Source organism: Danio rerio, chromosome 15 (genome assembly GCF_052040795.2).
Source record: "Danio rerio strain M-AB ecotype USA chromosome 15, GRCz13ab, whole genome shotgun sequence".
NCBI classification, from domain to species: domain Eukaryota; kingdom Metazoa; phylum Chordata; class Actinopteri; order Cypriniformes; family Danionidae; genus Danio; species Danio rerio.
In genome coordinates this window covers 31,459,400-31,472,794 of record NC_141035.1, presented here as the reverse complement: position 1 = coordinate 31,472,794, position 13,395 = coordinate 31,459,400, and the positions used below count along the sequence as shown (strand labels likewise).

The 13,395-nt window shown below is 34.3% G+C and overlaps 2 protein-coding genes across 8 annotated transcripts in view; one reads left to right on the top strand and one right to left on the bottom strand.

The window, feature by feature from the left end:
- The window catches only part of LOC147833701 (uncharacterized), a 108,288-nt gene that overhangs the window by 44,424 nt on the left and 50,469 nt on the right, over positions 1–13,395 (top strand). The gene's annotated exons all lie outside the window — the stretch shown is intronic.
- The window catches only part of nova2 (NOVA alternative splicing regulator 2), an 80,494-nt gene that overhangs the window by 24,970 nt on the left and 42,129 nt on the right, over positions 1–13,395 (bottom strand). For both annotated transcript variants that reach the window (XM_087282957.1, NM_001309524.1), the window contains one exon: positions 2,934–3,100. In XM_087282957.1, coding sequence (XP_087139083.1) covers positions 2,934–3,100 — 167 coding nt within the window. The remainder of the gene's footprint in view (positions 1–2,933; positions 3,101–13,395) is intronic.

Here is a 13,395-nt window from a genome sequence, read left to right as displayed (position 1 = left end):
TTGATTTATATTGCGATATATATTGCAGAAAAATTAATTATTGCAATGTCAAATTTTTCCAATATTGTGCAGCCCAGTGTTAGATCTCCCAGTCCCCACTTTAAAGATGCTTAAAGCAGTTTGTTTCACCTTTTTTTTTCTATTGCATTTATATATATATATATATATATATATATATATATATATATATATATATATATATATATATATATATATATATATATACAGTTGACGTCAGAATTATAAGCCCTCCTGAATTATTAGCGACCCTTTTCCCCCCAATTTCTGTTTAACGGAGAGAAGATTTTTTTCAACCAATTTCTAAACTTAATAGATTTAATAACTCATTTCTAACAACTGATTTATTTTATCTTTGCCATGATGACAGTACATAATATTTTACTGCATATTTTTAAAGATACTAGCATTCAGCTTAAATTGCAATTCAAAGGCTTAATTAGGGTAATTAGGCAAGTCATTGTATTACAGTAGTTTCTTCTGCAACCAATCATAAATATATATTGTTTAAGGGCGCTAATAATTTTGACCTTAAAATAGGTTTCAAAACATTTAAAACTGATTTCATTCTAGCCAAAATGAAACAAATAAGACTGTCTCCAGAAGAAAAAAAATATTATAGTAAATACTGCGAAAAAATTCCTTGCTCTGTTAAACATCATTTGGGAAATATTTATAAAAACAAAAAAGCAGAATAGGTATTTTTCTTTTTCAATTATGACTCTGTAGTACATCCTCATATTGATCATTAACATCTCCATAGCCTCATCTCTCTGCATCTCTGTTTAATATATAGCTTGTCATAATGCACAGTGCAGCAGAATGCAGTGAGGGCTTTGCAGTAATGCTGTCCCAGCAGACACAATAGTGCGCAATATATAAAGAGAGATGTGTTGCCCTGCTGATAAGCCCTATAATTACATGCATAAATAATTAGGTCGACAACTCTGCTGGGGTAAAGTGTCTCAGACTTATGTTCTAGGAATTCAGGTTATGGCCCTGTCTTGACAGAGACTGCTCAATAAGCACAAAGAGGACACTTTCTTAATTGACAGGCTTAGCTTAAAATCAAGAACAGAAAAAGGATAGCCTGTCATAAATTATTCATGCATCCAAGTCTTTTTTTTTTTTTTTGTCTTAAGGGTATTTTAATTAAGCAAATGATAAATAAAGGGGAAGACTCATTGATGTGGATGACAACAATACAGGAACCCAGCAGATCAATGGGCCATAATAATGGAGTGACCGGTGGCGATAATCTCCTAAACAGATAGCCCGTACGCAATCAATGACTTGTCTAATTGAAACACACTCAGAATCTTCGAGAGTTTGTTTGCTTGTGCCACAAAGGTAAAATCACGTGGGATCTGTTTGATGAAGTTAACACTGTTTATTAAAAAGGATGATGCAGTCAAAAGTTCCCCCTTATAGATCATTTTAATCTGCTGATGCTTATTTTGCAGAATGTGTCACACATTATGTGAAAATTACAACCCACACAGACACAGATAATTGTATGCATTTTCATTCAGTTAAATTTTACCTCCTCTGTCTATTAGAAATCTGTTCAACAGGCCCTATGCACAGCTAGTGTTTTTCTGCCAATGATAAACTTCTGGTGAAAGCTTTAACTGACTATTTTCAATTTCATAAGGTTCCTTTTACAGCATCAATGTTGTCATGTGATTGCAATACATTTAGTTAAATAGACTTAAGCATTCATTTAGTTGTTCAAGCGTAAAACGACATGAAAGACCGCTAACCGCTTGCAAAATTTCCTCTGATAATACTGGGGTATAATAAATTGTCATATTTTAAAGACATGGCGGGGAGGAATGGAAATTAATGCAGTGCTTTTTGTCCAGTCTGAGACCCACTTGATTATTAAAGACATCAGACGTTTAGCATGAAATTTCATAATAGAAAGTCCAGAAACACTATGGCTGGCTGAAATTAAAAGTCTGTGTGCATATACCCCATTAAACAGTATTAAGAAAAGAAAAAGCAATGAAAACTGTAAGCATAAAACTGATATAAAATTATTGAGATATTATTATTATACTTTTTAACAGTTTAAACAGTTTTTATTTTAGTTTTTTTTTTCATTTTCATTTGTTAAATTTTAGTAATTGTTTTTTATTTTATTTTAGTAAGTTAATTAAATAAAAAAAAGATAAATATTATAACGTAACTAAATACAACTGGCTAAATAGTTTTAAAAATTTTATTATTTCAAACATTTTAGTTACTTATATTTTAAGTAACAAAAATGTTTTATATACATAACAACAATAGCCCTGATATAAAATTATAGCGGCATTTACTATTGACCTTATTCTTCATGTATGACGAGTGCCACCATTGGTGTTTCGGCAATTTGTCCTTTATTTTCGTCAACTGGTGAACCTTTGTTCCTCTGTCGCTACTGACACTATTTCAATTTACTAGAACTTCTATGTTAAGCTGCTTTGACACAATATACATTGTAAAAGCGCTATAAAAATAAACATGAATTGAAATATTTTTATTTTGGCTCAACACTTGCGGTCTCATTCACTTCCATTTCACTTTTATATGTTAAAAACCTTTAACACATTCAGCCAGTGTTTTGATTTCTTCATGTTCATTAAATCATTCAAGTTGCTTTAGAATCTGAAAGTTTTAAGAGGATAAAAAGGTATATTCCAGAAAATACGGTATCAAGTACAGTATGTAAATATGGGTTCATGTGCCTGTGCATTTTATTACAATTTAATAATGGAGTATTAGATCAGGTGTGAAAATCTGATAAAAATACAGCGTTAACACCAAAGGAAGTTTGTAATCTTGTGTGTGCTGTGCAATTAAGCTTGAGAGGAAACTGTAAATGGAAAGAAACAGGAAGTAGGCGAGTTGGGAAGGAAGTGAGGCCTCACCTGTTTGACACGATCAGGGTTGACGGTAGTCTGTGGTTGAAGAATGCTAACTGGCTCTGTTTTCTGAGCACTCTGCGGCATCTCGCGCACCTTTTCTGCAATGAAGTCGTGGACATTGTTCAGCGCCTCTACGGTGCCCTGGATCAAGCACACGCGCTCTGTTGTTCCTAAAGGACGAGCACAAAGAGAATTCCAGTTTATTAATCAGATCAATTTACAATGAGCTGAAAAATGAGTAGTAAAAGTTTAGTGTTGAGATGAGGGCTGAAGAAGCATGTGCAACTTTTTCTATCCAATTCCATCCGTGGTTTCCCAAAAAATATGCAATGCAGTAGTTTTCATAGATCTTACTTGAAAATATCTAAATAAAACATTTCACATTTGAATAAATTAATTAATTGAGAAAAAAACTATTTATGTAGAGAAACCAAAATTATAATTAAGTTATTTCTCAACAGTTTACATTGGTAGTAATGACTAGGCCCACATGGAATCTGTGTGCAAAAATCCGCTTATTTTTAGTCCATCATAGTCTGTGTTTACTTGTGTAAATATGTGTACATTTATATTTATTCAGTTTTTTATTAATTTTACTAATTTGAATGTTATTATAATAATAGTAATAATAAAATATTCTGATGATTTATTCACAATAGTTTGTAAAGTAATATTTTTCTCTCTTGTAGTAGATAAATTATATCATAGACTTGCTTTGTTTACCAAATAAGTGGATCTAAATGTATTTCTATTGTAAACATTAAATACAAGTTTAAAATGTATTATTTTTTATTTCATATATTAAGTTTTTAGTTATGATACTCCTAAAATCATTGCACATAAATCCGCAGATTTTTTATTTTTTACAAAATTCTCTGCAGCTTCCATCTGGCTCTAGTAATGACTTATATGTTTGTAATAAAATAAAGAAAAAACACTGTCAACTAATTACATGAAATACAGTATACACTGTTTGCTGTTTGTTTAAGCTTCTTATTTTAAAATAAGCTGAAACAGCACAATTATCGTTGTTTTTGGAGGTACATCTTAATTGTTTTATGTTCAATCAAATTTGTTAAAACTAATAAGTTAACTTAATTCCTTCATGTTGTCTCAACACAAATCTATTGTGTGGAACCCATCATTTTTATAGTGTATGCATTTAATTAACATAGCAATAGATTCAATTTTTCAAACCCAACAGTCAACTTTATTAAATGAAATGAGTGTAGTTAACTCTAAATAGACAGGAATTTAATTCTGCTCATTTGAAATAGTTTCGAACTCAGTGTTAAACGTAATGAGTTAATTAAATACCTCATTATTTCAACTTAAATGGAGTAAGTTCACAGTACTCATTTAGATTAGTTTTTTTTTACTCAAATTGTTTGTAACAATTGGTTTGCTCAAACGGTTTGAGTTGCCTCAACTTATTGAGTTTTACAGTACTCAGTTGGTTTAAGTTCTCGTCATTTATTGGGTTTTACTGTGCTCAAATTGATTCCTTTACTTAAATGGATTGAGTTCACGGTACTTATTAGGATTAGTTTTTGAAATTAAATAGTTTGTCAAAATCGATTTACTCAAATGGTTTGAGTTATCTAATCTTTTTGAGTTTTACAGTGTACTAAAATTTATTTGCATAATTACATCCCATGAAACTCCCATAAACACATCCGAAATACCCCAAAGTTGTTTTACTACTGCCGGTGTAAGACCGAGATCGTACTGCATGTTCTGACAATTGATGGTGTTTGGAACTAAAAAGGTGCTGGAATGCTGTTTTTCCTTACATAGAAACAACATAAAATATCATCAGCTGACAGCACTAGACATCTGATAACTGAAGGCCTGCTTTCTGTTTTTACTCAACTAAATCATATAATATTACAGCGCATTGTTTGCACGACAGCGATAAGCATCCTTTGTGTTATCATAGAGTGAATCTGTCAGTCGTCGGGTTATCAATCATATTACACAAGAGACTACAGACATTGTGTTAGGAAGCAAACAACCAGCATTAAAGTATCTGCCCATGTAAATACCATGGATCTATGTACATGCAGACTGAAGTTATGGGAGCAGCTGCAATAACAGTCGCCTGGCAATGCTACTATTTTTGGCATCCTATTCACAGAAAGCCTTCCATTAGACGCCCCGAAGTCTCCACTTTCAATTAATTCTGATACAATATCGGCATTTCGACTTCGCTTCCATCGTCTCTCCAACAGAACATGGAGGCTAAATGCACACATTCAATCACTATTGTTTTACTGGGCTTCAGTGAAGGAATTAGCTGACTGCGGTTCTCTGATTGGTTTCTAATCCATCTGCACTATAACATTTTGCCTGAAAGCGTACTTCTGGGACATTCATCCTCTAAAAAACCCACCCCAAATCACATTTCACCATAAGTGAGGGAGTCAAACGTGGCTATTCGGATTCAGGAATAAAAACAAAATCCACAAAAGCTTAAAGTAAAAGGGAAAAGGGGTGGGGGGGTTGAACAACCAGACTGATCCGAAGCCAGGATCTCTTGGCTCCCGAGAGGCTGGGAAGCAAATCGGCCCTTATCGGCATGTTGCAGTAGGGTTTTCCGGTTTCCTTTAACCTTCTATTGTTTACTAGCATGAAAATAATTGGGTTCGGTCCCAGACTAGCTATATGAAGCCTGTTAATACTCTCAAATTGAGGAATCTCAGCATCATGGATGGGATCTTACAAAAAAAACACAAAAAGCTGAGCTACTGACAGCTGGCGGCCCAAGAGTAATCTGTGACGGACCAGTCAGAGCGGTAGATTATAAGAGCAGAGATCACCATTGTGTTTTGGCAGGGCGACGAGGGGGATGGGTGGGTGGTGGGCGACAACACTAGTCCAACAACTGTCAGAGATTGAGGGTTAGTTTTTGAAATGTCACCTATCTTTGTTATACACACACTGGACACTTTATTAGGGACAACTGTTCATCTGCTAGTTAATGCAAATCACATTCCAGCACCACAATCCACTTAGGCACATAGATGTGTTTAAGATGACCTGCTGAAGTTCAAATTGAGCTACAAAACATTTTTTAATGACTTTTATTTTCATATAAACATGGCATGGTTATTGTTACCAGACAGGCAAGCCTGAGTATTTCAGAAACTGCTGATCTATACTGGGATTTTTGCCGACAGCCATCTCTAGGGTTTACAGAGAATAGTCTGATAAATAAAATATGAGGAGAATTGCCAGACTGGTTTAACCAGATAGAAAGATGAAAATAACTCTAAGCACTCGATGCAATTTAGGCCTGCAGAATATAATCTTTAAACACACATCATTTCATTAGCCGGCAGCTAGCTCTCTGCAAATCTCACATGGTCGCCCACTAAAGCTAAGCAGTGCTGCACATGGTCGTTACCTGGATGGTAGACCACATGGGAAAGCTAGGTTGTTGCCAGAAGTGGTGTTAGTGAGACCAGCAGGGGGTGCTCAACCTGCGGTCTGTATGGGTCCTAACACCCCAGTATAGTGAAGGGGACTCTATACTGCTTAGTAAGGGCTGTTTTTCGGATGAAACGTCAAACCGAGTTCTTGACTCTCCGTGGTCGTTAAAAATCCCAGGATGTCCTTCGAAAAGAGTAGGGTTTAGCTCCGGCATCCTGGCCAAATTTGCCAACTGGCCTCTGTCTATCATAGCCTTCTAACTATCCCGTATCATAATTGACTTCATCACTCTATGCTTCGTCTCCTCTCCACCAATTCAAAGCAAAGCTGATTTGTGGTGTGTGGTCTGCGCAATATGGCTGCCGACGTATCATTCACGTGGATGCTGCACACTGGTTGTGGATGAGGAGATTTCCCATAAATGTGAAAAAGCGTGTAAATAGTGTCCAGAAAAGCGCTACATAAATGTAAGGAGTTTACTATTTCAAACCTTGAAGCAGATGAGCTACAACAGCAGAAAAGCCACACTGGTGACACTCCTGTTAACTAACACCACCAAACTGAAGCTACAGTTAACCAAAGTTGAAGAATAATGGAAGAAGGTCACAACATTCAGATGGTGTAGGATCACAAATTAGCATAAGCAACATGAAAACATGAATCCATCCTGTCTTGTATCAATGATTCATTCTGGCGGTAATGTAATAGTGTAGAGGATTTATTTATACTTAGGTGTACCTAATAATGTGGCCAGTAAGTGTACAAACATAAACGATGTGAACTCTGATAACACCAAATAGTTGCACATGCATGGTTATGTTAGCATAGAAAGTGTATGTGTTGCCTGTCTGCATGAAGAGGTCCTGGAGAGGTTGTGATGTGTCTGTTGTGAGATACTCAGCGGGACATCAGGAAGGGGAGGGGTGTTTAGAAAGAGGTCACCGAGGATCTTCCTCCCTCCAGCAAATGGAAGGGTCACTTTCTGACACACGTTTAGGTTTCTGCCCATGCACTTTATTGAAAGTGATGGGCAGCTTGCTTTACCACCCATCTAAACACATCAACACCCTCCTCATCCACTCCCTGCATTATCATTTTACATAGTGAGACACTGCACATAGCAGAGATGGGTAATGTTATTTAATTCATTGTGAAAGGATGTCCTAAATTAAATGTTTGATTTACTGTAGAAATCTCAAAAGACTGTACCACTGTTTCAAATAAAATATTAAGTGCTGTTGTTTTTCACATTAATAATACAATGAAATATTTATTGAGCAGCAAATCTATGGAGCCAGATCAGTCTGAAATTCACACATCCACAACACAATTCACGTTTACAAAATCCAATTTGTAAACACAATTTGTGAATTCACAAGAAAAAACATAAATATTTTCGTTAAATAAATTGGATTTTTGTGTTTTGGGTTTACAAGTTGGATTTGTGTTTATAAATCTTCGTTTGGATTTACAAATTGGATTTGTGTGTTTATAAATCATGTTTTGGCTTTACAAATTGGATTTGTGTGTTTGATTTGTGTTTTAATTTTACGAATTGAATTTTGTGAATATGAATCATGTTGTGGATCTATGAATTGTATTTTTTATAAATTTATTATTTTTAAGACTGATCTGGCTCCATACAAATCAGCACATAAGAAGGATAATATGTCACAGAAAATATGAATAATGTAATAATGTAAAATTCTCAGTCAAAATAATAAATGACAGTAAACAGTTTTTCAAATTGTGAAAACAACTTTATTGTTATTTCTATATATTATTTGATCAAATCAAGCATGGGTTAAACTGGGCTGTAAGGCTCCAAAATGTTGCATCTTTGATTTTATCAAAAAAAAATTGTAATGAGAATTGTATCAGTGCGTATATCTATATGCATCAATATTATGTATATTTTAATGTCTGACGTAAGATGAACCTAATAAAAAAATAATAAAGAAATTAAAAATATTTGTAATGCATATATTAAATAATAATAATAATAATAATTTAGTAATAATAATAATAATGATGATGTTTTAATATTAATTCATATTAATAATTGAATATTATAACAATTATATATAAATTCTTATTAAATAAAAATATGTGTTCATTATTAGCTTATTGGTAATTCATATTCATATTTTAGTTTGTAATTTAGGTATAGATTATCTAATATTTATTAAAAAGGTGCTTTGGCACAATCTACATTGTAAAAGTGCTATAGTAAAGATGAATTTAATTGAATTAAATGAGGAACATCTTTTAGTGCCTCAGATAAAAAAATAAGTATTTGTTTTTTTATTGTTTTCAGTTTCTATTTTGTTTCAATTAATACTTTATTTTACTTTGAGTTTTAACGACTGTATAAGCCCTATAATAACCTATAAAAAGCAATACATAAATAATGTTTTTGCACAGCCCTAGTACATAATGTAAAATGCCAACTGTCCAGGAGGCGGTTAAACTTTCAGATTCAGGCCTTGCATGAGTCACTGCACTGTTTCTGAAATTTAGAGTTTGGTCTTTATCCATAAAGACAAAGAGGCCAGAGACCATCTAATAGACCTATTAATCAGCATATGACTTCTGAATAAGTGTGAACTCTGTTCTAGCAGCGTTAAAGGAAACACAAACGGCTTCCAGTGCAGACCAAAAGTTAAAACTAAGAAAAGGTATTGGGCAGTGTGGAGGTGTTTTATATAGTTGCCTAGGGAATGCCTACTTGGCTCTGTTCACTCTTGTGCTAAATTGTTTTTCTACAGTTGTTAAGTAGATGAGTCATTCATTCCTTGTTCTTGTTGCTAGATGGAGCTCCTCTTTGGTGATTTAGCTGCTAAGAACTTTGACAAACATCATCATTATTATTATTCGTTCACTGGCGATCCTTCCTTTCTTTGCAGTCTTTTCCCAAATGCACGTCCTATGGTTTGAGGGTCTGTTTTCTGTAGCCGTGTCAGTGATTGAGTGTCTGGAAGGCTGTTCTAAAGAATAACTCCATCAAAACTTGCAGATACAGACAATGCAAGTCTATAAGGGCCCCTAAACAAAACCACATGAGCATGCATAAAAACATGTACTATATGGAATGTAATGTTAGCTCATTAAAGAGATGATTAAAACGGGTAAATAGTGAGGTTGTGCTATTAATTAAAGAGGACTTGGTGGCTTATAGCATGTTTTGTTTATTTAATAAAGCATGGGTAAGGTGGGAGGGTATTGATGTGTATTTTTTTGTTGCTCCATGAACAGACGTCAGACTGACGTTTCATGGAGTGATGTCGTTTTTAAGGTGAGTGAGGTTATAAATAGCCTTGGAGAAACGTGTCTTGGGAGCACAGGCCTCTGTTCCTGCTCTGTCTAGCTGTTTGAAAAGGAGACGTCCTATGTGAACGCCCTTTATTCTCTTTCTTTCTCTCCCACTGCTGCTGTCATGGACTGAGAGTCAGTGTTGGAGCAAATTGCTGTCAGAAAGGCAACCGTTGAAATGTCAGCATAACCAGGCCCGAAACAATAACAATCTTTTTTTTTTTTCTTTTTTTTTAAATTTGCATCTTGTTTTGGATTGAATTTTGCAGCTTGTCTATTTCTGTTTGCTACAATGAAAATAAAGCCTGTACAAAAGAATCTACACTTAATAATATTAGCTGTAAAAATTAGTCATGGTGGACAAGGACAAGATTTCTGACAAAACTCTGGGAAAAGAAACAATTTACAAAATCAATTAAATTATAATGTAACTTTAATTATTATAATATTATTATTAAAATTAAACAGGTCTGACAAGATAGTTGATGTTTCAAAAATATTAATAATATATTTTTAAATATAATGAGGTTTAAAATGTCAACTTTTTCATAATTAAAAAAAAAAAAAAAAATATATATATATATATATATATATATATATATATATATATATATATATATATATATATATATATATATAATTTATGGGAAATTAGAAAAACAGTAATATTAATCTTTAAAATAGTATAATATAGCCATAAACGTAATTACTACTCCCAGTGGCGGATTTAGGCATGGGCAATATGGGTGATCACCAGGGCTGCATCTTGCTGGGGGGGAAGTAAAAAAACAAGCCCCAAAAAAAGTTTTGAGATATGATTTACTTTATGCATGTGTATTATTTTAGAGTGTTAATCCCAGAATAAAGACGTTAGGGGCCATTCACAGTAGTCGTCTTTTGCAAGCGCAAGATTGTTTCTCTCTATGTGCAACCAAAATAACGCTGGTGAAAGCAAACTGACGCATTCACACAGAAAACCATTCCCACTTGCCTCATGGGCTGCTCTGCTCCCGGTGTGAATCACGGTTGTTTACATGCCCACCGATAAAATATGTGTCAGTTATGCACTGTGTAACATGAGTAACTTTTATGTAGAGGTGCCAGGTGGGTATGGGGTGGTTCGCTCCATAGGGTGCCATTTAAAGTAGAACCACCACTGACTACTGCTAATAATATTAATAGTTATAATAATAACAATAATAATAAACTTATTAAATATTAAAATATTAAATTAACCAAATTAATTAAAATATGACAATTTTAAAAAACAGGTTAAACATGTCAATTTTTGCTTCAAACAAATAAAATAAAATAAATAAATAAATATATAAATAAATAAATAAATAAATGATTAAATAAATAAGTTGGCTAGATCTCTATTTAAAATACAGGTATACAATTAAATAATAATAATAATAATACCGGTAATGTTTAAAGCAATAAATGTTATTAACATTATTAAATGTTAATAACATATTTTGCTTTAAAGTTTTAGAAGCCTCCTCAACTATTAACCAACTATAATACTTGAAAATGAATATTAAGCAGATATTTCCTTTATGTATTAAAACATTGAAAAAATCATAAGCAGGTTTTAAAGGTTTTAGATATTTCCTACACCAGATGTTGTGAGCTTCTCCATAGGGAGAATAGTGCAGTGTCATGCTGATCACAAGTCCCACAACACCAATGCTGCGAGATGGATTGGCCCATTGATTGACAGACCTCTCAGCCCATAGAAATGACCACAGCAAGCTCAATATCCAATTAAACTGCTGCATACCGCATGACAAATGAGATCAGGGACACATGGAGCATCTTTCAGAAGACACGCTATTTCTGTCCAAGATCTGTACACTGAATCCCAACACTACAGCTTCCTGATTGCCTCCCTTCAACGAGTCCAACAGCGGCCCAAGAGATTTTGTAAGCGTACGACCCTGGCCGTAGACGAGGTTACAGATGTTTCCTGGCTTTGGTGTTAGGAGAAAGAACAAAAGTGTGTGTGTGTGTGTGTGTGTGTGTGTGTGTGAGTGTGAGTGTGAGTGTGAGTGTGAGAGGGGAAGAAGGAGCTGGAGAGGTGGAGAATTAAAAAACAAAATCCCTCTCCCTTCCTCAGTGACGCGTATTTTCCTGTCCGCCCATCAAAGGGCGACTGATTGCAGCCTCCACTTACACGAGTCCCACAGGAGCACATGGGTCATTGTTTCAACATGGAGCACCCACTACGAGATGAAGTGCTGACTGCAGCAATAGGCAAATTAAAACATGGGACACCTGGGGTCCTGTTGGTGTCAGCGTGCACCCATTATGTTAATAACTACATGGATGTTTGGGAGGGGGCCAGTTTGGGAATGGACTTAAGGACACATCAGCAACTGGCAAGACCCTGAAATTTTGCGGGGCAGCTGCAGATGACGTAAGGCTTTAAAATAAAAAAACACAGAAAGGACGGGGTGTTACATGTGCTTATGTAATCACCGAAAAAGAAAGATGGGGGATTGGAAATTCAGAGAGAGTTTCCATTCGGATCTCTTGATGCTGTTTGATAAATGGTATTTTATAGTCTGTCAGGCGGGATGGACACTCCAAATCCAGACGCTTCTTTATGGGCCTCTACTAACGCATGTAAAGTCACTAGAGGCAGATGGGAACCTCGCTTTCCAAGGCTTCTTAAAGGAATAGTTCACCTAAAATCCAAAATTCTGTCTTTGTTTCAAACCTGCACAGTATTATTGCTTCTGTGAAACACCAAAGATGATGTATAGTTTTTCTAATCATGCATTAAGGTAATCAGGGTCCAAAACAACATGGGTTGTTCGCTTTGTTTACAAGAAAATTCTTAGTTTTTTTTTTTTTTACTTAAAAATGTTTCATTCAATGTGTTCATTGCTTTATCATAGTGATGACAAAATAGTTTATAAATCGTGTTTTAGATTTACAAATTGGATTTTTGTGTTTGATTCGTGTTTTGAAATGTTACTTTTTTTGTATCTGTCCATTAACCAAACACCTGCAATCGATGAATCAGTGAAAAATCTCTCGTTACCCGTTTCCTACTGCTGCTTCCTGCTGGGCCGGGTTTCTAAATTTATGGGATGCAGCTTTGCTTTCGCTTTCAAAAGTTGTCCTTAATTACATGCGTTGTTTTTGCATTAGGCTACCTTTTTATTTAAGCCTACTTTCGATTGGATTTGCAGCTGACAGAGCTAGCGTTTTTTGAGATATTGTCTGTTTTTATTATTTTTTATGTCATTTATTTCTCATTTGCTATATATTGTATTCTTTTAATGTTAATATATTACATATTTTAAACATATAAAATGTTTTGGCAATACTACTGTAAAAAATGTCAGCAGCAGATTTTATCAGTGGGTGCACATGGCTGCTGAAGAGCATAAAAATAAGTGAAATATAGGGAATTTCTATTTTAAATAAAAAAAATTAACCAATTGAAAAGAAAGTGCATAAAATTGTCAAATTAAATAAAAATATTGTTAAAATTTACATCTCTTTATTGTTTGTCGCATGTAGCTAACCATTGATGTAATGTGGGTAAATTGTGTTTCAATCAGCTACAACCACAAGTATATTTCAAACCTATGGGAAGCACTTGATACAACATCTCTTCTACCAAGGAGCCCTGGTCAAGACAGGCAGCATAGGACCGAGTTACCAAAAAAATAAATAAATAAATAAATAAATATAACAACACATTGAC